We start from the raw sequence: 25,706 nt of genomic DNA, 5'->3' as shown, positions 1-25,706 counted from the left end.
ACTTGATATATGCTTATTGAAGTGTTTTATGAACACAGCCCAGAAACATAGGGATTATAAAAAAAAATTAAGGTACCTGACCTGGTTAATTTCTGTAAAATRTAACAACATTACCTAATACATAACAAAATACCAGTAACATGACACTGGCATTCATCATCTTAATTTTGCCACAGACAGAAGGCAACTTGACTCTAATGAGCTAATAATGTGCTCAGGTTCAGCATTCAAATTTATATCCCTTCCTAATCCATTTACTTCTCTCACAGTGTGCTCACACAGGATAGGTTTATTTATTTATTTTTTATGCTTCAGTTAGGACGATTAACAGTGATATTGTACAGAGCATCTAAGATCAAGATAATTTCAACAAAGGGTGATCTGACAGAGCAGAAGAAAACAGAAAAAACATGAGAAGCCAAATAATGACAAAGGTGTAATCACCAAAAAAAAGGACAAGAGAAAACTGAAAAAAATAAAATAAAATAAAAAAAGAAGTGGGGAGAGTGAAAGACGAAGATAGATAAAAAGCAGGAGATGAAAGTTTAATGGTGGGACAAAATGGAAGACGAAAGAAAAGTTTTCTTCTGCTCATCTTTTCTCTCTTCTTTCACTCTTTTTTTTCCTTTCTCACAACTTATAAAGAAGGTATTACTAATGAATCTCAAGATAAACATCTCAGCAATGCTTGATCATTCATAAGGACCTTGAAGAGCCTAGGCAAAAGATGAGATCACATTTTAAAGTTTCTACAGACCTTAACTATCTACTGATCTAAAAGGCTGACTCCCAATTCACAATAAAGATTTTCCATCAAAAGCTCTCTCCATGAGGAAAAAGCATTAAAAGTTAACCTTAGAGCTTCCAAGAAAATAGGAAATTAATAGTTGCACCCAGAACCTCACCTTTGCACAAGTACTTGGATTCATTATTAACTTGGAACTGAATATTTAGAAAGTTCCATAAGACTGATTAATAAAAAGATTGTAATGTGGGATTATAATGTTAATTAAATAGTTTGATTTAAGGGAAGAAAAAGAAACAAGAAGATGATTTGAGATACATTCACTTAGAAACAGAGGAGCTGATGGGGACCAAAGTTACATTCCAAGTTAATGGGAGGGCAAACCATCACTGAACGTTTTGACTCAACTCCTTTGAGATCAGTCTTATTAGGCACAGCTTGCCTTGGTTCAGGAAAAGTTCTGAGRATAAGGAAAATTGGTGGATTTGGTTATAAGACACCAGGGACAGTGCAAAGAGAAGGAAAACTAATTTAGACTTCAGTGACTCAGAAGCCGCTTAAGAGTTGTGTTGAAGGATGACAAAGGAACTCTTAAAGCTGGGCTCCTTCTTTCTGTTGTTATATTTTGATTAGAATATTTTTGAATACTTCTGCTATAGAAAAAAAGCTACAAAGGACATTTTAACCCTAGGAATCTATTTCTGAAAGACAGACATGGAAGTGCTGGACCCTGCCAGGCATGCTGTAAGTGCTATATACAACAGACAGTATCTTACAAACATGTTTAGAAACTTCTGTATCTAGACATTTTATGACAAGGAAAGAAACTCTAATATCTGTGCAAATGAGCTGAGAAGAGTGTGGTTTTTCCTTTAGCTATGATGCCATGCTTTATTTAAAACACCTGATAGCATAGTTCTAATATCACTGCATAGACAAATACATAAAACAATTGTAAAAATAGAATTTATTGAATGCTATTTAGTAGATAATGTGCTTCCCTAACAAATAAAATTAACAATAAATGTAGCATTTCTCTTCATGCCTGGCATTTAGGAATACCTAGCTGGGCTATCCCCAGTCTTCCTGTAGCCCTTGCCTGTTCATTATCTTACAAAAGAGAGAAATTTTCAAYTGGGATGGAGTTCTGATTAGGTATATACAAAAACTGTAGCCATGTTTCTATGAGAAACCCAAGTTTCTCRTAGAGCAGTATTTTTTTTCTAATGCTTTTCTAACGTGTGCTTAGTAAAATAGAGCTTATCCCAGACTACGTGTTAAAAAATGACAGAGTAAATGACTTATTAGCTTTCAATATGTATGAGATCATGGTTTCAAGATGAGACAAATAAGGATCCAGGCTCCTGAAAGTAGTGACGCATAATCCTCTGCACCATTAAGAAATATGCCATATCCTTGTCAGAATCTTTCAACCTTGGTGTCGCTCAGTGACAGCAAACAGGAAAACAGAAGACTCTTTTCCACCACACAAAAATTAAAAAGATACCCCCAACAAACTCTGAATCTGAAAGAAACAAGAGATACGATATGAATAAAAATCAAATGGCTAGGCAGAAGGGTAATTTATTTTTGTCAATGAAGCTGAAATTTTTGAAGCTGTCTAGGAAATAAGATCACTGAAATCAAAATCCCAAAATAATATAGAAATCTTTCTTTAAYGATTTTAGTTATATTTGAAGTTGCATTTTAAAAAAGACTATGGAAGGGATTTATTTTTGGTCCACTCACCAAGGCAACCTAATAAAATTTTTAKATGAAATTTCTATTGATTTTTCACAAAGGAATAAAATACCCAAAATGCTTTGGTAAATATGATATTTCAGTAATTCTGACATGTTTATTTTCATATCCTACCTTTAAAAATCAGATTTTGCTTTACTTCTTCAAAGCGAAACATTCAGATTTTTAATTCTGTAAACGTACAAAAAACCTTTTCAATAGGAACACTGAAATGTTTTGTTTCATCAAAACAATTTGTTGTTTTGTATGCCTACAAATTGCGCTATTATGTAAAGATATTCTGACTAGYTTTAATCAGGCACTGAAGGAATTCTAGAGCTCCAAGATGATCACATTAGGAGCACTGAAAATAAACTCCAGCTGTGCCGTCGCAGCCAGCTTACTGCTGGCTTCTCATTCAGGAATCTTTACCCTACACTACAATCTGTGGCATAAGCATGTTGCTTCTCTGGGAAACAGGACATTCCCAGCTATCACAGCCTTTTATTCCCATGGGAAGACCTCAGCCAGAGCCCACAAACCCCTACAGGTTCCACGCAGGCTCTTGGTTTCGTTTCGGAGCATCCATTCCCTCGCCAAGTTGGGTCGCCACGATGGCCTTAAGCCAAAGCGGAGAGCTCTCTGTGTAGGTACCAGCCACGATGCTACTGCTTGAGGATGGCAAGAGATGAAGAGGGGGAGGCTGAGGATCTTGCCAGGGAGCTGGTGGAAAGGGGAACACCTGCCTGCAAAGGGGGGAGAGGGTTGCTCACAGCTGCTGACAGCGTAAAGAGGAAAAAGGAGGAGGAGGAGGTGGAGGTAGAGGAGGAGGACACGCTGTCAGCAGTGGGGGCTCCTCTCAGCCTCATCAGAGAAACATGGCTACTGACAGTGAACTCGCTCTGAATACAGAAAATACATCATTTTCTTGTTATCACAATTGAAGCCATCCCTCGGGAGCTTTAATCACAAGTACAACAACGTGTATCATATGGAGTTAATTCTAATCATGTCAAAGATCTGGAAAAGCAGAATGAAGGCTTCTCATTCGGCCTGCTGTGCGTCTTGAGAAGGCATTGAGCCCTGTACAAAGATCAAGGATTGACTTCTACCCAATTTTAAAGGGAACAGCTATAATTCATGTTGTTTAAAAGCTTGTATGTGATTCGGCAGATAATTTGAATGCAGAAAAATAAATGATTTTTTTTATAAAGTATTACATTTTTAAGAAAAGCACATAAATTTCGCCATTGGCTCATCTACTGTGTACTTTTTCATTCTCACCTTCTTCCTAGTTCCGTTGCCTGCCTTTTCAACTCTCACATAAGCCTTCCACCATTTCATGTATATTGCCTAACTTCCCATTAACCTTTTCTCTTTGTATGTATCTTCATTCTTTTTTATCCAAATCCCTGCAGCCTTCTTAATTGCTACTGCTTGTTTTCACCAGTGCCTCCTACCCACATTTTATTTCTAATGGCCATTCTATAGGCCACAAACTCACAACCTTCCAAATAAAAAARAGGAGCTAATGAGAATTAGACCTTATCTGCCTCCTTGTTCACTCTTTTCATGTTTCTATATAAGGTGCACATTTTTTAAGGCACAGGATTCAAGTTATTTTAAAGTCTAAGATGTTCTGGCTATGACCAAAACTTGAAGTGCGACAAAATGAAATGGGATACTCTCTTCAGAAAAATTATTTACAATGAACTAGTTTCACAGAGTGAGGCATGACTCTGCCTCATTAACATTCACATTAACATTGTTTAAACAAAAATATCAGTTCACAGGTGTGAAGGTATCCYCAATACAAGAATAATTTCCTGAGATTTTTCAAAACTCCAAAAAACAGAAAATCCTCARAAGTTATAAGAAAGTATTTGAATTTCTGGACCTGAAAATGAAAATGGAGCAGTGTTCTACATTCCCTTAAAATTAAATATAACAATGGCACGAGCGGAGAAAAACAGGAACTTGMAAAAGAAGAGCAAAAGTGAAAGCTTGAAAGCAAACCTGCAAAATGGTAACAAGAACTAAAAGAAATGGAATAAAGAATCAAATAAGATGTAGGAGCAAAAATACACCAAAGCTATGAACTGCTTTTGGACAGATTCTATTCTATTTGCAAGAAGAAAAATTACTGTGCAAAAAAKAATAATAAAAAATCTGTAGACGAAGATGAATTTCTCTGTCATACACATRCCAAGAGATATCTTTCTCCTACACGTTCAACAAATGTAAAGAAGATTTTGATAGATTAAATTACATATATCAGAACCTACAAAGCAGTTTCCTTCTTTAGTACTTGTGGAAAAGAAAACAGAACTTTCTACATGAACCTGAAAACTGGAACAGACATAAAATGTACATCCTTTCCCCTTTTTTCCCTTTTGGCACATGTCAAATATTTTTCCATAATGAACAATTTAGGTAACTTCTTTATTTCTCCAGAAAAATACAGTTCATGTTTGTTCACTTTTCAAAATACATTTGGAATGTATTTTTTGGATTATTATGCTAAGTTTTTTATTGTTGTTAAGATAAAAGAAATATTTGATAACATAAAAGATACTGATATGATTTTGCATATGAATATGAATTTGGCTATGAAGACAAATAGTAGCAACAAGAGACCTCCAAAAGCTCTAGAGTCATGGGACTCCGGCTTAAAATTAATTAGACAGAAAATTAAAAGATTAAAGAAAAAATACAGARGAAAAAAAAGTGAAAATAGATTTTTAAAAAAATTATTGAAGCCTTGTAGGATACAGAAAGTTAGAATTATGTTTTTTGGGAAAAGACTATGTACATATATTTATAACAATAGAACTTTGAAAGCAGAAGAGGGTGTTCATGCAGAAAATGACTATTACAATTGCTAGTCTGACAGCATGACTGCATAGAATTTCAAAATGCAATTGGATGCCAACCAAAAAAAGCAGTTTGAAAATTCTCTGCCAGCTCTGACTGCAAGCCCCAAATAAAGCTATCTGCTGATGGTCATTTTGCATGTCTAGGAGTACTCACTTTTACAAAGTTCCATCTACACCAGAAGCTCATTAACTCTTATCTACAACTAAATATGTGTACTGGAAAAAACTCTAACCCTAGCATACGTAAATAAAGAAAACCATATTTTTAATTACACGGAAGACTATTACTGCCAGTAAATTGAAGGCAAAGATTAGAAGTGTAAACCCCTCTAGCTACATTATGCTTTCATATGAAGCTTAGGACCASACCAAAATAGTACATAACAACTCACACTAAATAAGGGATCTCACTTTCACCTCTTTCACRAAATAAAATGTTTCCCATTTCTCACATCTGTTTGGTCTGTGTAATAACCAAAGAGGCTTCACCTCTTTCAGAAAAGAGAAAAGGAGAAATAAAATGAGGTAGAATCTGCTCTCCGGAACAGGATACAGAACAGGGCACTGAAATAGCAACAGCGCTCATGGAAAACACTCCGCAGAGACTCACGAGCATTTAGGAAAAACATCCAAAAATAAAGTCACAGAGATGTTTCAGCAACTGTAAGCCACAGCAGGTCAATTTTTCTGAGCTAAACTAACTAAAGAGCTGTTGGTATATGTATTTTTTTATTGTTACTGTCTATTTTTGGAAGAGAAATATGTGGCCCGTAAGAAGCTTGGTTTAAAAACACTAGAATGCTATTTGAGACAAGTGGTTAGCATATATTAGCAGTCTGACTAAGAGGAGCACTTACAGAAACTCACCTGCTGTTACATACAAGACTAATCACAGTTAAAAACCCTAACACAGAGCCTGCCATAATCATCATCTCGGAATACTACATGGAGTAACTCCTTGGCACTGTAATTTGTGTAGCAACTAGCAGCACGCGAATGCAACTTCTTTGTGGTCGGCAGCAAGAACATCAAAAACATACGAGTGAATATATTCTATATCCCCTGTTGCCATATCTATGAGTGTATCCATCATTTATCTGGATAAAAGCTGAAATACAGATCAACTGGCAAGTTTTATATATTAAAATGTAGTGACATGCTAGGTTCCTTAGTTCTTAAGCCTACTAARTTATTTCAGAAGAATCATTCAGAGCAGCTTTTCCAGCTTTATTCACTAGAAGTAACACAACASTGAAGGAGGTCTATCTCAGATTCAAGCAAAAGACTTTCCGTAATGCAAAGACCATATTGCTAGTTTCCACTAAAATAATTAGAGATGTGATTACAATCCATCATGTCTTATCATACAGAATTTGGTATTGCTTTTTATGTTAAGACAGACCCTGAGTAAAGACTAAAATATTGTTGCCTAGAACCTTCACAAAACAGCTCAGACACATGCCTCCCAGGGGCAGGATGCTAAATTGCAGGGATGATTGAAATGTTTTATTTTAATTATCTAAAAAATGCCACATGGATCTCGTGGCTAGATGACAMAATGAGGAGGGAAGAGTAGAAAAACAGGAAACTCAGGTTCTTACAAAGGCTACCAACTGGAGGAAAATCAAGAAATTTAAAGTAAGCTTATCTAGGGTATTTGTGAAAGCATTATCCTCTTAAGGGTAGAGTCTGTCCTGGAGTTTGCAATTTGAACAACAGCTTAGCCTCCTACAAGTCATCCATTACATCTCTAGAGGGCTATTAGAAGCAAGTGCTACTCTGGCACTCACTTACTGAAACCTAATCCAGAAAATAACTTCAGCATATGCTTAATTTAAACACAAAGTTATGCTTGGAAATACTCRAGCATGCTCTTCCATACAATTTGGCACAACTTCATTGTAATTGTCATTCTTATCATGGATTCACAGAACCTATTACAGGATCTATCTTTTTTACAGATCCCAGAATCTTTGTAAAGCTCTGATAATTAAAAAAAAAAATACTTAGTAGTGCTATGTATTGTTTGGAGATATCATGTGTTAGATGGACATTGCTTAAATAATACTACAGCAATCACAGACAAAATAGTAAGGTTGGACTTGAAGAGCAATGCAACAAGATTCAGTGTGTCTGAAGCAAAACGTATAGATATGATTCAATACATAAACCAGTGAGGTATGAAATGGATCGTTATTCCTTAAATTATCAGTTCATTCCTAATTAACATCTTAGCTATGAAAACAACTCTGAATGAATAATAATTTCTGATTTATTCTAGATTAAGAGCACTTCCAAAGGGAATATAAAGGGATTATTTCAAATTCCCGTTTGTATACATATTGGGATTTGCCCTCTGCCAAAAAGCTTAATAAGTAGTCAAAAAGAATTAAAAGTAATAGTACTTCTACATTTTCACAGGTTTTAATAATTAAGTATTTATACAAAAACTTCTACAGGAAGAATTTCTGAYATAAACCTTTAGCTGCTTAGCTCTGTTTTAGCTCCTCTCTGCTGCTCTGATTTTTTAAAGACCTCTTTTGCTTTTGGTCTAATCATCTCATTCTGAGATCTGTTCTTCCCTTAGTTCCTTGATCTCACTCACAGCGTTACCTTATTTGAGTTGTGAAAGTATCACAGATCCATTGACTTTGGCTTGGAAATACAAGTTTTGAGATTTAATCTTAAATCACTTCGGGTTTGTTGTGTTTTCTATAGTTTAATTTGTGGGTGTTTTACAATTTTTCCTGTTCAAGACTTCCTTATTCACGTCAGGAGTCCTGCATCTCTTATGTTCCTATGATGGTACATTTACCATTTGTTTGCAACCTCAGTTTAAAACTAGAGCAAAATACTTAAGAATCAAACACCTATACTTCAGTGCTCTAAACTATTCAGATCTTCCACATTTCTTGCTTCTGTTTTTCTTTACATCTCTTCAATCCTCTTCATCCCTAGCATCATTTCAATAATTTCTCAGACATTTAGACCCTATCCATTACTGTACACTGTTCAACAGAGCACTCAGGCACATGCTAAATGCAGTTTCAGYGTTCCCACCTTCCACTCATAACTCATTATAAGAATATGGCCTAAACTTCCTTGCAAAGCAGTGATATCAGCAGTGACCATGAGATTTAATAGGTACCTATTCTGATACAGGTAAAGATGCTAAGTTCTATCCCATCTCTGTAGTGATTTTCAAGAATAAATAAAGTTTTAAAAGCAGAATTATCCTATTATTTGAAATCAGTTAACAAATTATTTGTATGCTTTCATGCTTGAAAATATATAACCTACTACTAGGCCAGTTAATTATGAGAAATACACTCTTCAAATTAATTATCAATAACTATCATCATTGCTGCCATTAATTCAAGTGCCTTAATAAAGCAAACATTTTATAACCTTTCATTTTGAAGAATAAAATCAAAAACTGGTAATGTCATTACCATCCAAGAAAATTTTGTATTATACTGAAATTCAATCACAAGCTCCCTCCACATTTCCATACTTCCATATTTCATACTTTTTTTAGAACCCCAGTGCTTTGGGTTTTATAATTTATTATTTTGCTTTAAAGAGATTTAGCAATAAGTAAATCTCCTCAAAAGGCATTACATTTTGCAATGCAGCCAACAGAACTATGCAGTGACAGTCCATAATACCCAATAAAAATCTTCCAAGGCCACACAAAAGAGTAATATATTTTTAGTGCTTAAAAAACAATGAAAATATTCATAATTATATGCACACTTAAAAATCAAATTATGCTTCTTTTAATTAGCAAAAAAATCATCATCCTYTACACAGGGAAAGAGGACTTATGCCTCAGAGCTCTATGCCTCATCAGACAGCCTAAAACCTTTTAAATTCTTTTAGACAGAGGTCCTAATTTGGACTATCAATAGCCACCTATCTACTCTTTTCAAGAGTAACAAGATAGATATCTTTTGCTYCTTTTTTCAGAAAACCAGGATAGGCAGAACAGCACAAGTAACAAGTAAATGTAAAGTATATTTATTTAGTAGATGAGTTGGGTAAGCTTCTTTCCCTTCCCTTTCCAGTGCTTTGCTGGGGTGAGAGAACCCCCTCTTGGAGTTAGAATACCATACAAGCAGAGAGGGATCATCTTTCTCTCAGAGCTATTTTTTCAGTTTGTCTGATGAATCATGGATTGCCATGATTTGGATTACACTTTCAAGTTTTCCTGCAGAAACACAAAGACTAAAAATACACGCTTCTAATGAGAGCTGAGATTCTGCCACAGTCGCATGACTCCACAATTAATCTATTCTCCTTTCGCTTTGTTTCCTTAGAGCTTGGTGAACTATAATTCTCTGTTTGTGACATGTGGATCATTTCCACAGCAACCAATTGAATTATCCCCCAAATCTTTGTAAGAGGGAGTAAGCAAGATGAACAGATGAACTCTTAAGAAACAAATGCTTCTCACTGTTTACATGCAAATGTCCATAAAAACAACTAAGTAATAAAGGAAAAGAATTGTGGAAGATATATAGAAACACAGGAAATACAACATACCTTTTTTATATTTTACAGTGTATTAATACATGTTCAGTATTTTTATAATCATATGCCAGACTTGTAATGACCACAGTGTATGTTCAAAGACAATAACAGCTGATACTGCAACACCAAGCCTTAATGACTGGCATTATTTATCTGTTCAGCTTTGTTGCTGGAAAGGAACCATTATTTTTGACAGAGAAAATAGGAATCAAGGTGAGATGACACCATCCTTCATCACAATAGGTAATGTTTCCAGACACCATGTACCATAGATCCCGCAGCCACAGAAATCCTAGCCTTAAGTAGTAAGGTTTCCACTTCGGAGATCATAGAAACTCTGTAGATTTGTTTCTTGCAATGATTCTCACAAAAATGTAAATGAGTATTTTTTTTCCTAAAAAATATTCATAATGCCCCCCTCTTCATTTGCCACAAAGGCCCAGCACCTGGGAGCCTACCTGTATTATTTAAAAACTATACATCTGTATGCATCCCTAAGGATTAACACAAGCCCTGTTCTAATTGACAATGCTAGAGCTCTGACAAGCTTTATCTCACCAGATGCCTAAAGAGCCAGTATGCCCTCAGCAACAGTGAAAGATCTCAGTAGCATAATCTAGGAAATCAATATGATTCCTAGAATCAATATTATCCAATGTCAGCACAGACAGTTCAATATATATTTGTTTGTATTGACCCGTTTTGTATTGCTGCTCAGTGAGACTTGGTAACAACTGCCATCTTCTCCAGGTGTTGTGATTTCCTTCTCTCTCCACTTCCATGGATGAAGCTGAAGTGGAAGATGGTTGTCCAACATTACGGGCAGGAAAATCAGTGCATCTTTTAGTTAGGCCACTAAGTGCTCTTGATGAAGCGACAGCATCCTATTTATCATCCGGTAAGTGCGGCCAGAGCCTCACTGTGCTCAAATAATGGGTATGTGATAATCAAAATGCTATAAAAAAGGCTATTATCTCTGGAGTCTGGCACCAATGCAATCTGGTGCTATCTAACAGGGCACATCTAACATTTTGACTCCTCTAACATTTCCCCCATATGAAATCTAGATAAGTACAGAACTTCAACAGTGTTTTACACTAACTTTCCTAAAGTGGACAAAAAAAGTGTGTTAACACTAACATAACTCAGCTTATTTGCTCCAAAGTATTTTTGTTACTCCTGAAGGAACATTTCAAGGCTCTGAGCCACCATATACTTGACCCTGCCACTCAACCATTCAGAAATCAGAAACAGCTCTTTAACTGAAGCTGAAAGTAGTTGTTACTTTGTTGAACTGATCCTGCTCTGGACCAATCTGCCAAAAAACATGTTTAAAAATTCTGAATAAAGAGTTCACTATAAAAGCCTATAGCTCTTCTTGTTTGTACTAAATGAACCGTCGGTCTCTTTCCTTTATGATATATGATCTCTAGCAGTTTCTATTCAACAGCAGGCAACAACAGTAGTCTTGCATTTTGGTGGCTATGATCCCCTTCCACCAGAACTCTTAAACCAGTCATATTTTCCTGAGAGCATCCTTTGTTCAACTCATGGCACTGCAAGAGAGATGAGATCTATGAACAGGAAGGAGTATGTCCAAGTTCTCCCATGTGATAGCCACAAGCACATACATATTCATTATTTTCCTTCTTAAAGCACGTCACTATGCAGATGGCATACAAAATTTCTTATGATTGCACTCTGAAGACAAAACAAGATCCTGAAATTAGCTAAGATACAAGCAAAATGTTGTAATAAGTTCATCTAAGAAAAAAGTGATTTTAGTTTTGCCATTACTGTGTACAATTCAAGTACGGTTTTAAGAAACCCATTAGTTCCTAYAGGAATGTTTTAAATAAAATTATCTAGTAGCCTAAGAAAGACTAAAAGGACTGGAATGCATTTACCTTTGACATGGGAAAAAAAAATAGTGCCTGAACGATTCATTTGATAGACCCTTTAGCCAGAGTAAGAAGGCAGCACTTTCTTCTGCATTGTCCCTTTCCCTAAATAACCTATTGCACCTCATATGATTTGAGGACCATATTCAGTATGCACTAGGAAGAGAGAGAGAAGCTCTGCATACCCCTGAGTATCCTGTATTGCCATGAGGATGTTCCTTCTTACTCACGGCTGTGGGTAGAGTCCATGCAACTCTATTTTCCCTGGGCTAACTAGAGAACTGACTGAATTCTGCTTGGGTAAAACCACATGAGCTAGCCATAGACTAGGCATATATCACAGGTGGAATATTAAGCATTTTAGGTCATCAGGAAACCCATCTCAAAGATTATATTTTTATATAATATATTACATATTTTGTATTATCATACGTTTCTCAGCTTTGTTTCCTTAGGAAGTGCTTGGCCTGGTAGGTCTATCTTACAGTCTCTTCAAGAWCTAACAAAGATCCAAGTGACAGAAGAGAAAGAAACTCATTGATCCCTCTGTGCCCAGCTCTCTACCCACCCTAACTTCATGTGCGAAACCATCCTCAGAGGCCAAGTCCCAATYATAATGGGATAGGCTAAAAATAAATTCACAGCTTTGATAACTTCTGTTCTGTATTTCAATCTAACATGAGTCATAAATTTGGATCTAATGCCCTCATTAGTGCAGACTGCATATAATCACCTTCCTTTGGACAGAGTTCAACTTGATTAGCTATTTATGAACAGATCTGACTGCAGCTTGAATTTATCAGATCTAGTATTTCTCTCCCATTTACTCTAACTTGGAACAATATAGGAATTTATGCCAGAGATTTAAATTCACAAGTCTTAGGATAAAGATTTCATCTCATTACAACATTGTATCAGAAGCCACAGTTCAGCTCTCAGAAGAAGTAAACTGAGTGCCCCATCAAACCCCTGYATGGGACTCTGATACCTTCTAGTCAGATTTTTAGTCCCCAGCCATAGACTTGCAATCATTCCACACTCCACAAATAAGCCTTACAAGCCCAGCTGTCTCCCCCCGCCTTTTTWTTTTTTTCCTTTAGCCACCACATAGAATTCCACCCCCAAAAGGCCTTGCACACAGAGAAGGGATTCCTCATGAGACTCATTATCCTTCTCCAGTAAGCTCTTTGAGAGCCACAGGATATATTATAGGCTGTACTGGCAGCCTCCATCTTTGAGCTGGTTTGACAGGCTCTGACAAAACTTTACAAGAACTTAGTTTCCTCCATTTTTACCAACAGCAGTATAAACTCCATACTCCTAGCATCCAAGATTTGGGATAAAACTGTTCAAGTAATTAGCAGTAATTTTCTCTCTCCACTTTCCAACAGTCAAACATAGCTGCTTTTAGCTCTCTGTAATCCTGGGGGAGGCCAATTCCTCATTACAATTTGCACAAATGCAACGTGGTATTAGAAGCCTGCAACCCTCCTCTTGTACTGAGGAGCTGGTAACGGCCCATGGCTTCCAGGGCTGCTGGTGGCCAGCTGCCACACACACAGAGTGCCCCGYGGGTTATCATTGTAAGAGAAAATCTGTTCCACCTGAGAGGGCCACAGAATCAAGCACATGCAAGAGCATCTGGCAACTTAATTCTGGGCAGAAACTTCTGCTAACCCTGCTGTTTCTCATTCGAGATATTTTTCACAAGTCTTTCCTGTTTCCCTAAAAAATGGCTATACTGTCTAGTTCTTGCAGTAGCTATTGATGCTGCTTCAAGAGATGCTGCAGTTGCTGCTGCTGTTCCCGTTCTCCCAGCCATTTCAGTAGTACTCTATTTCCATCTTCAAATCGTGACAGTTTGGCCAAGTTCTTCTCCACTAGCCTGGGAAAAAATCATTGCCAAAAGTTTTGCAAAAAGTCTTTTTCAAGCTTTTTCCTCAGGGCACAATTTGTTGACAAACCTCAAAAGGACAACACAAAACAAAGCAATTTTCCCAGAGTACACATGCTGCCAAGAGCTCAGGGGCCTTTTCCTCTGCCTTTCTCCACCTACTTTAGTACTTTAGAAGGGCAGACTTTCCTTCGTTTTAAAGCTTAGCTAAATCATGTAACTCTCTTGCTTTAACTCTTTCCAACTCCTTCAAWATTTTTTCACTTGTTTTTGGAGCAGGACCATCCATACTTCCTTGATCTGAAATTTTTGATTATATTAGCCATTTAATAAAGTGAAGATGATACAAGAATACTCTCCAAAATGATCAAACTTACTCTATGGATATTAATAAAATCACAATGGAAGTGCTTACATCGATTCTCGCTATTATCCTTACAACTCAGGCTGCTGTTAGGATAAGGCAAACACAGGACTAGCTGCTCGACAGGCAGACTTCTCAGAGGAGAGACCATTTCTTCTTAAATGTTTGCATAGTACCAAGTATATGCATAGCTCTGTATTACTCCTGTGTACCTTAAAGGGATATTTTTATACAAAAAAGGCATCTTTTCACCCTTCTTTCCCACAGCCAGCACTGATAAGATCTAAAGGAAGAAATATAAATTTGTCTTGAGTAAAAATGTAYATGTCTTTCCCTAGAATTTTCATGTTTTGGTGTGGGCTACAAACCCATAATGAGCATCCCGGTTATCTTTCTTTTATCTCTTCCATGGTATTTTAAAAATGRGTAAAGACCTAATGCACAAAATCTTCTACTATTCCCTCTTCAGAACAAAAGAAGATTTTTAATTYGACCAGAAAGGAGGACACAAAGGAACTGTCATTGCAAATAATTACTCTTGTAAAACACACACACACACAATTCACATACAAATTAACTGCAAAGAGGCAAGTATGAGCTAATATGCTCTTTGAATTTTAGAAATACAATTTTCTTCTTTTTAGACTAACACTKCAATTGTTCCACAAAAATTCTTTTGAAGCCCCAAATTATTTAAGCATGACTGTATGCAGATGAAGAAAGTTTTTAAACTTAAATATTAAGTAGCCTCAACCTGAGCTGAAAAATATTTTAGTAAAATGAAATCATGAATATTCTTTGAATCATGGACATCTAATAGGCTATTACATTTATACCACTTTAATTGTAACCACAGCAAACCAGAGTTTGCTACRAAGATATTAACTTACTGGAAGATACTCAATTACTCTCAAGTCCTGAGTGTCACTCTGAGGAAGATGTTTTGTGACTAGGAACAACTGGTGGAGGACTCAAATTTGTATCTCCTTTGCCCTTAGGTTAATTAATGGAAATYGGAAAAAGGTGATATGTGTTTTGGAAAATAGATTTTACATTCAGAAAATGTAATAATACATTTTCATCGACAATAAGCTTGAATGAACTGTGAATCAYACTATAAATACGTGATGAATAGCATAAGTAAACAAGACCTAGTAGGAATTTCTGAAGGGGATGCAGAGCAGGGTATCTGCACTTRCTGCAGGCCTTGTTTATTTAACAATACTTACAAGAACAGAGAAGCTATTATCTGTTAACTCATTATCTATTGTTATTGATCTGCATAATTCCAATAATCCTAAGTAAGTTTGCATAATAATCTTACAAAAACAATTCCATCTGGATTTCAGTTTGTACAGAAATAATTGATTCCAGTGACCACACTGAGTAGATGTGACTGTCGATCACTAAGAGCATGATCCAAAGCCACTAGCATCCAAGGTAGACATGTTTTAGGGAAACTTTAGTCCTTGAATTGAGCCTAAGATAAACAAAATAAATAGGAACAAAATGAAATAGGAAGTAAAAATGCTATATTTTCTAAATKCAAAAACTGTATCTGTTCAAAGAAATTTCCAAAGTTAAAATCATATTGTAATTTAGGTAGGATTTATGATGTACAGTCTATATACATCAAATTGAATGAAAGGCAGAACAAATAGTAATCCCCAGTATCAGTAGGTRGGTGGAAAATTAATCACTTTGGTAAAACTTCCCCACTGCATTCCAGAACACTTTGATGAAACTCAGCTCCTTCGCACAATTAGCAGTCAGGACCTTCCTTGCCAGCCATGAGGCAAAGTTGGGGGTCATAGCTGACAGCTGTTGACAGGCATTTGTCACAAAATTAGACATCTCTGGAGTGTTATCTTCTGCAGCCCAGAATCTCTCTCCTTTCTGTGGGAGTTAAAGAGTTTCCAAGGCTCATCAGAAGCTCCCAGATATCTTTTTGCCTAGAACAGAAAATTTTTCTGTTCTTTTCATTCTTTTTTAGAACTACTGCAGAATGCTAACACTATAATGTAAAACGCTACTCATTCCAGCACAATTTTGTTTCACCATCTGCAACAAGAAGCAGTCATTTCTTACAAAGGAGCATGATGGACAGCTGCTACTTTGCATACATAAGCATATCACACTTCTGGGACCTGCAGGGCTGTACCATCAGAGAAGATCCAGTGGTACCTCCAAGTTACATGCTGGAAAACAGAGTGCATTTATTAAAAAAAAACCCCAAAATTAAGCAAGCTTAGTCAAGCAAGCCCAAGTCTCCTAGGATCTTGCAGCATTCAACAAAGAATGGAATATCAAAGAAATTATATACTCAATTTTTTTTATAAAATTCCACATAATTTAATTACTATACAGTAATGAATAGAGCCAATGAGTCAAGGCATCTACTATCATAACAACTTATATCTCTACGTGTTAGATGAAAATACAACAAATTCTAAAATGCTAGATCTTTTAAGTCTTAATCACACATTTAAAAGTGTTGTGGTTCTGCATTTAGCAAAATTAATTTGGAGAGATCACACATTTAAAACAAGSTCCATATCTGGGTTATATTCCTTTGAAATTATATATTAAAGCTTCTACACAATTAATGATTTTTTTTCCTAATTGCCTTGGAAATTCAAATGTTGATACAAATAAACATCACACATTTCACATACTGGTGCATCCTTTTACACACAAGCAGAGACAGATTTAATCAACACACTTCAGAAACATCATGTCTGCCTCTTATGTATACACACAAATCTGTGTTTCTCCCCTTACATACACACACAAATCTGAACATAAGCAAATCCAACCAATTTCACAAAATGCTTTATACCRATACCAATATTTGTTCTATTAAAGGAATAGTTCTGAACTGTGGTGTGTGCAAGAGTGCTGGAGGAGGAAATAGTAGTAAAAAAAAGACAGAATACAACTGCCTTTTTCATAAAGGAGAAGACAAATACTGTTGTAAACAGTGCACTGAAGGCTTAGAAAAAATAATATACAGAAAAAAATAACTATTTATACCTGTCTATATTAGAAGTCATCAATTTTTGATATTGAAAAAGTTAATGAAGAACCATTTTGAAACCTCTTCACAGGCAGAAGTAAATATTCCCTTTAAAACTGTCGTTTACTATCCAAGACTTATTCATGTCGATCTTATGAAGCATAAAATTTTCCATTGCCATCTTCTATGAGGGCAATAGAATATCAAAGACAGTACCCCTTCAAGCTTTACGGAAGTCCAAAAAATTCCATCTTACAGAAATCCTAAATACAGGGAAGTATGTTAGACAAAAATAAAACAAATGCTAAAAAAGCTTGGATATGTTCATTTCTCYGACTCAGGCCAGATCTTTAAAAAATAGAACATAACTGATTAATTATTCAACAGGTCTTATACTCCACTATTAAAAAAGAAATGAAACAGCTCYCTGCTTGGTAGTATCATTGAGATTTAAAGTAATACATGGAGCAAATTTCTTCATCTCTGYAGCTTGTCCTTTGAGACAAAATGGTAGCATGGGTGGCAGGAGCATGCTTTGTTAATAGAGTATTTTGAACTACAGGACACTTATATAAACTCGAAAAACACAAATACATCTGTTCCAGAAAGCATTATATATGTATTTTTATCTGAYCACTTTTTTTGTTCAATGACATTGCAGAAAATTAAGTATAATTCATAGTTTAACTTGATATCATGAAAAATGTACAAAATCCAATAGTACATTCCACTGAAACRTGATTAAAGTTAATTCCAGTCATCATTTCATTGTTATTCTGTTAGAGGGCTCTACTGAAATACAATTGCAYGTATGCTGAGATTTTATAGGCAGAACAATAACAACAACAAAAAACAAGTCATTTTTTCTTCATTTTACCTTATACATATATGTTTCCTTTAGTAATAAGTCATTCATGAATAATACAAGATTYTCTCTAATGTTTTTAAAAATACATTGGCATTTTTGGTATTTCTTATCATACAGGAAAAATTCTCAAAAGTTGTACTATTCTTGCTCAGTTCCTATCTGGCTACATAAACTGCCTCTTAAATCTAACTTCTCATCTGTCCTCTAAGTATGTAATTCTGTTCCACTTATTCAGGCACCTTAAGAAAAGTYTGCCCAAGTAATAACTAAAGAACTGGATCTTCAGCTTGTGTTTTGAACAGGGAGATTTTTATTTCCATGTCTTTCAAATCAAAAACAAACTCTTTCAGATTGAGCAGCTAGGTATGTTTCTCTTGTAATCATTTCCAAAAGGACTGAACAAGTTTGTTCATTTATTTATTTTTAATGATAGTTCCCMCTCCTGAGGCCTACAAAGTGTTAAAGTGAATTTAAGAAAGCATAGAAAAAAAACATGCTTTCTAAATAACCATAGTCAAATAACCCATAGTCAGTCTAAGTCATACCATACTGGATGATAAATGATCAGGGGGAAAAAAAAAGGTTAGGAGTCACCAACTATGGAATTTTTTTTTCCTGAAAAATCAAATCTTTTGAATTAAAAAGCAGAAAAAAATGAACCCTAATTTAACCTGTTATTTAGCAGTGAATAATATGAGTAATAATATACAAYGTATAATGACAGTAATATATGCTGTTAACTGTCCTGTGGCTCGAGTTTTGTCTTCTAAAATACAGCTCAAAATGTTCTCAAGTTCTCAATTTTGAATTAGTAGTTAAGTCATGTATGTCAAACAGTAAGTACTTACACTCTGCATATTTCTGAAGCTGAGAGAATTCTCCAGGACTAAGGTTAAGCCACTTCTCCTGGTTCGTCATAATGGCAGTAAGGGTCCTTGTTAAATATCAGAAAAGCATGCCTTTTGACCCAGGTGATGCAAATCCCATATGGTTTTGTAGTTTCAGTCCACAGTGCTTGGAGACTTGAGAGATGGCATCGGTCTACGCGAACAAAGGTTTTGACGCTATGAACTGTTTCCAAGTTGTTGATTCAGTGGTGAGTTACAACACTGTTAAAAGAAAGTCCAACATTAGAAGTATAAATATCAGTTTTACTAATGGAATAATTATAGCTGATAAACGTATTTTTCCTGTATATAATTGTGTTCCACATTTGTTCATATAATATTTGTTCATAATCAATTTTACACGCATTTTTGAACTTTATAATTCCAAATGGTTCTGCACAGCATTCCTAACTAAATACTATTCATTGTTTATGACCAAGGTGCATCTGCACAGTTTGAGCAGGTACATTTCTGTCCCAGTAATAATCAGCGTAATAGTAGGCACCATCTACGATTAGACTTAATCCCTATGATTTTAGTTTGAGATTTAGGTAATTGGGTTTACATTCGATTATGTCATTGTATAGTACTCTGCGGCCTTGTCAAAAATATTCTGCAGCTTTTATCTGTCATCTCAAAAATGAAATTAATTTTATTCAGCAATTTGGTGAGAAATTCATGAGAGATATTAACTACTAAAATGAAATAATAGTTGAAAACATCATCAAAAAATGAAATATAATGGGTGGCACTATTCAGAAATCAGTTCAGGAAGGAAGATTCAATTGCAGGTGCCATCGCATTCCAGTTTTATGTAGTTTTGACCTCGGTAGAACAGACTTTACAAAGGTAATGCATTACCAGCACCACTCCTTGCATAACAGGTAGTGTACTTTTCATCTAATTTTAACCATCTGAAGGTCAGATATCTCATCTGAGACTGTCATGTAGGGCTCCCTCTTTAATCAGCAAAAAGAGACAGGTGGCCCAAACAGCAATTAATCCTCTGTTTTCAACATAATCTTAAAATGTGATAAGTTGTCTTCCTGTAGTATTTATTTTCTCTATCGATTACAAAGACTGCCTAGATGACAGGTTTAGGCTAGAAAGCTAATTTTAGACTGTAAGAGGAATCTCTTATATGTCTGGTAATGGTGTTATTTACAGGGGTCAGATTATGAAAATAGCAAAGGAGAAATTCAGACAAGAGAGACTGACAGAGTAATGGAAAGAGTGCTAAGGAGGAAGATATTAGCAGCTGGGGAAGGAGGGAGGGGGGAAAAGAGCAAAATATGAAGAGGGAAAAAAAGGTAGAGCAGCTAAGAATAGAAGTATGTGAGAGAAAAATACACTCATCTAGTGACAGTCAGCATTTTTTTTTCCCCGTCTCACATATGAGAGCATCATTTGTGGACAAAGAAATCCAGGAAAAGGTAAAAGTGACCAGTCAGAAAGCTATTATTCTGTCGTGAGAGCCTCATTCCTCTTATTTGCAAGATGAGAAAAATCACTTTGGTCAACAGAGACTTTTTCATCAAATTAGAAGTGTTTCACTTTTGACAGCTGATTAGATTATATTGAAAATCATCTTACATTTTCAAATAGATTTTCCCCCCTCATCTTGACAACTGATTAGGTTTTATTGAAAACAGTTTTATATTTACATGGTTGATCTAACATATTCAAAAATGTCTACAACAATTTCAGCCAGTATTACTTCTTGCATTATTAATTACATCAGCTTCATTAGCTGTAAAAACTAACACTGCTGAATGCTGTACCATTAGAGATCATCCCAGTTATTTATTTAATGCAAATATTGATGATTAACAGCCTACCATTTGAATTGTTATCCCTAGCAAGATAATAACTGGTTTGGGATCTAAGCTGATCCATCTATTCATGTCTTGTTTGCAGTACGTGGGCAGGGAAAACAAACGTTTTCCTCCCATTGTCTTCCTCTTCTCCTGTTTTAGGCTAAAGCCTCACCTCTAAGGCAGGATATCCTTTCCCCTTTACCAGGCATCCAGACTCTCTCTTGCGTGGGGACAGTTTTGTGAGAAAAGGTACATGACCTGATGGAGACGGAAGGGCAATGGAAAAGTTTGGTTTGGGCATGACAGTCCACTGGGAAGAAAACATAGCCTGTGTTTAAGCACACAGAGTTACTATGGAAGATATAACCAAGTTTAAGACTACGTTATTACCTTGGAAATCTCTCCAAATTTAAGTCCTCTCTTTAAAAAAANAAAAAAAAAAAAAAAAAAGACTAGGAGGGAATCTAACAGACTAATTTACCAAGCTGAACTGAACCCTGAAGCAGAAATGTGGAAGTAAACATCCTCTGAGGACAACTCCCTGGTCTTTGGGGGACTGCAGCCAGCTTCTGTGTAGCACCTCCGTGTGTGTGAAGCAGGAACGGGCACAAACATAACAGTGAAAATTTCTGCAAAAGGAACYTCATAGAGGTTTCCTTTTTTAGTCTCCTATGTTCTGTTCTAGTTTATGTTCTTCTTCAGGAGAGGTATCTCAGACCTAAAAAAAGAAAACGTAGCCTTCCTGCATCCATTAATTAACATTCATATTTAAGGCTTTTATAGCAGCATTTTCTCATTTTACATGGATAACAATGTGTTCTTTACACAGATGCTAAGGCAAAAACCATCAAAACATATTTATGTATTATAGTATGCATCTCATCTGTTCAGTAAACATTTTATTTCCAGTAGGTCAATATTTAATACAAGTTTCTTAAGWGCTGTAATGTAAGAGAAAGTGTTAAATTTATATTACTTTCTTAGTAGAGTTTAATTTAAACACTAAAATAAAGTGCAAAAGAATGCATTCTTTCAGTACTCATGAATATCATGCAGTGAGGGAACTAAGTCAAGTATATGAAGAGGAAAGTAGGAACAGGGATAACACAATAACAAATGAAATATAAAATCTTGAACCAAAACATTAATCAAATGTGCTTGCTGGCAAGCAAAATAAAGACCAGAAGCACTAAACAGATATAAACAGTGCTTTGACCTCTCCATGCAGAGGCAAATTGCTTTGAAGAGCACAATATAGTATACAGTTAAAATATACAGGATAAGTTACTTAGCACTTAGCCAACAACTTTAACAAACTTAGATTTCTAGGAATTCCTCATGCCCCTGAGATTCTCAGCTACCCTTAAGAAACTAGGCTGAGGAGAAGAAGAGAAAGGAATAGTAGTGAGGGGGGAAACCAAAAGGGCATGTCCCCTCTAGAGCAGCCCTCACTAAGCAAGTTATCTCATAACAGCTCATAAAGCAGGGCAAGGACAGAGTAGCTCTTGGGAAGTATGGCAAAAGTTGATACCCTCAGTCTTATGATAACACTCACTGACGCTATGTTCAACTTGAAGCTTTGATGCCAGACAGCAACTATGGCCTGTGCAAGCATGTCCAGCCGCTCTATCCATCCCTCTGCTTCTTCACGAAAAGGACAAGGGCTGCTTCTGGGGCACATCATCACTGCCGYGATGTGCAAGCAAGATGAATGCATGCCTTAAGGCATTTTCTCTGCTAACCATAACAAGAAAGCCTAAACAGTCTAGAAACTGGCTATTGGAAATTTTCTGTCCCTTGTCCTACCGGTCTTTCCATAATGCCCATCTCGCATCCAATTTTATTATTAATTTCCAGTTACTCCATAAAGAGTAAACAGGGTAAGGCTGATGACAAGAAAGGGTGTAAGTGACCAGGTAAGCATCTTCCACATTATAAGAGAATGAAACCTTCTGATCAAGGCTTTCTTCAAGTCTTTTCCTCCCACTTTCTTCTTTTTGCTAACTCCAAAGCTATGTGGGAGTTTCCCGCTATGTGGGAAACTAAGCTAATAAGTGACTAATTCATTTAGCCAGCCATGGAAAACTAATTCCAATATGTTCATGATTTTCTTAGGAAATAAAACAAAGCAAAAAAAAAAAAAAANACACACACACACACACACACACACACACAAGGAACTTGAACCATAAGGAGACTAGTTTCCTTCCAAGGAGACTATAGCTCTCTGCAACATGACTGATTAGTGATTTTGCCTGAACAATAGAAATAAGTAACCCAGAATGTTTTATACCTTAGTTGCTATGGAGGCTGAAGCAATTATGCTTTTCAAGAATTGAACTTTTCTATACAGAATGTACTTGACATTTCCTTCAATCGTGTCCTGAAATTTCACCACGGTTATCAGAGTCCTGTGATTTCAGTGTGGGTGACATCATGGATTTTCCAGATGAGAATTTTTATATGTCAACTACCACATGCTGACAGATATGTACCTGAAAGTCTTCTCTATTAGCACCTGAAACCAGTTTAGGAAGCAGAGATGTTCCTTTACTGACAACATGTAAGCACATTTCCTCTGAAGGCTCAATAGTGTCATTTGCAAATTTAATCAAACAACGGAAAAGTGAACATTCAATGAATACTTGTAGAAGAGGAACTCAGACTTCATATATAAAATATATCACCTTGTTATAAGATCTGTACAATAGGAATACAAAAGGGATTACGTTGCACTATTTCTGGTTTATCTAATCAAGCAGTTACGATCAAGGTACATAATGTTTCCYGGGAAATGAATGACAAACTTTGATACTGAACCCCCGCATACTCTCTGTCCTGAGGTTGTTACTGTCAAACAAGATGAACCAAAAAAAAAAAAAACTTCTATTGATATCCAAGACAATTTGTGAATATATTCTGGCTATTCACTTCRCATCTTTTGGGAAACAGTGTCTCTAATGTCAGCCATACTCCAAATTCACTGAGCTGAATGTTTATTCTGAAGAGAAACAAAGCATAACGTCATTTTAGTAATATACGTTCTTTTTCAGTTCAGCAAAGGATGCTTATTGATGTAAATGATCTGATGTAATTCTGAAATCTAAACATGGATGCATTGAGATCAATAAAAATTTGCTGACCTGGCAGAAAATCTCTCCCATGAAACTTAAAGCAACTTCAACACAACTCAAAAGCATGACTGCTTTAAACCCCAAGTGTCCTAGTTTGGGGTAGATAAGAACATTCATTTAAATTTTAATGAAAAGATTTGGTCTGTATTCCTCAGAGAAGCAATTATTCCAGTCCTCTTCAAATTATTTATGTGAAACATATCAGTAAACACTGAGGACATACGTAGCACCAGAAAACCATTGTGGCAAGTTAAGTAGAATACCTGAATCTTTGAGAAAACATTTCACTAATACGTTTGTGTGATAAGAGAGATATTAGCAACAATTGCAATAYATCGGTAAAAACTGATCAGGATATACTGGGAAAAAAAGGAGATAAATGTTTAGTAGAAAAATTACTTAATATATTTGATTACATTTTAAATACAGGAGTACCTTTTTAAACTATATTTTACTTTGCTCTTGATGTACCTTAACATGGCTACTTTAAAAGCAAATTTAGATAGATCTCAAATTTTTCCAACTCTTGTTAGGCTTGTTATTTCCAGGTTCTTATATTAAAAACTTACCAAGTGAGAATAACTACATCTAAATTTCTTTTCTTTCTTTTTTTTCTTTTTTTTCCCCCCTCACTAGAAGAAATACTGAAAGAAGCAAATTTGGAGTAGGAATCAGGACAAGAAAATACCAGAATGTATATGTATCTACTGCAGGTTTATAATGGCTTTCCTCTTCCTTTAAATAATATAATTGAATGAAATAAACTGACATATTTCAGGCTGGATTCTACCTTATGAAGCTTATGAAGCAAACAGTACTTAATTCAAAAATCTTTAACTGAGTATCATAGGGCTGTTCAAGGTTTAAAAACTCCTGGATTACAATTTTAGGAAACAAAACTTAAATTTTAGAAGGTGAAAGCATGAAATTTGACAAGCTATTTATCTTTTTAATAATTTTTCATCAATCAGTGACTAATTTGCATTAGCAAATTTGTCCAGAGGTCCTTTAAAATTTGGCACTCTATTTTTTTTTTTWWAAAAAAAAAGATTAAATGATCACGCTGTATTACATTTTCCTTTTTTTAGATAATTAATTATAAACATATTGAAAAGTGAAGGAGTTGGAGGGATGACATTCAAGATGAACTGCACCAAAATATGAGGTTTAGACAGAAAAGTTTCTAGAAAAAGGGTGTTAATATTTTGAAATTGTCTAGTTTCAGAAAGGTGCAGTATGTCACTTGATTGTGAATTTCTAAGGACCCTTAAAAGAAGGCTGAATGGTATAACCAGGCTTATGACTGGTATTCATTAATAAATGACACAAAGTAATTTGCCACAAATTACTACAGAATTTGATCATTATTACTGTTTTTTGAAATAAAGCACATACAGTCATGAACTGGATAAATCATTTTGCTGAGAGAATTAATCAAAACTCTTTCCAAGTTACACACTACTAAGTTTTTATCCACCCCAAAATTCTCCAAACTTCAGAGCAGAAGAGAAGAAACATCTTAGAGGCAAACTCTGCCTTGAAAAGTATGAATTCRTCACCTTTCACAAGAAAACTAAACTTTAAAAGTGCATCTTTCAGGGTGAATTCTACACAGATCTCTACACTAGCCGCATCACAAGTATCTGAGCCCATATCAGCAGAATATTAAGCTCTTTGACTACTATCTACCATGCGTTGTTCCTCTGTTCTTTCTATCTCCTCTCCCGGGATGAACTGTAAATTCAGCATCACAATTAACTTTGCTAGAGTCCTTTCGTTGGTGATAAGCTACATGCTTTTTGTTTAATTGCTTGCTTTAATTAATCTCTCCATATTTAGGTACTCTGGGGGGGAGGGTGTATTAAAAAGAAAGAGAAGCTGAAAAGTGTAATTGACAACTGGGAAAGATTTCTGATGATCCTTAATTTCCT

At 35.6% G+C, this 25,706-nt stretch overlaps 1 protein-coding gene across 1 annotated transcript in view; it reads right to left on the bottom strand.

Moving 5' to 3' along the window:
- The window catches only part of DGKB (diacylglycerol kinase beta), a 349,983-nt gene that overhangs the window by 301,756 nt on the left and 22,521 nt on the right, over nucleotides 1-25,706 (bottom strand). The window contains exon 2 of the mRNA XM_085316086.1: nucleotides 18,786-19,046. Within this exon, the coding sequence (XP_085172212.1) occupies nucleotides 18,786-18,855 (70 nt within the window). The 5' untranslated portion in view covers nucleotides 18,856-19,046. The remainder of the gene's footprint in view (nucleotides 1-18,785; nucleotides 19,047-25,706) is intronic.

Source organism: Rhea americana, unplaced genomic scaffold (genome assembly GCF_003343005.1).
Source record: "Rhea americana isolate MKP2758 unplaced genomic scaffold, rheAme1 scaffold_112, whole genome shotgun sequence".
Taxonomy (NCBI): Eukaryota; Metazoa; Chordata; class Aves; order Rheiformes; family Rheidae; genus Rhea; species Rhea americana.
Note: the sequence above shows the minus strand (reverse complement) of the source record. Positions and strands in the feature narration are given on the sequence as shown.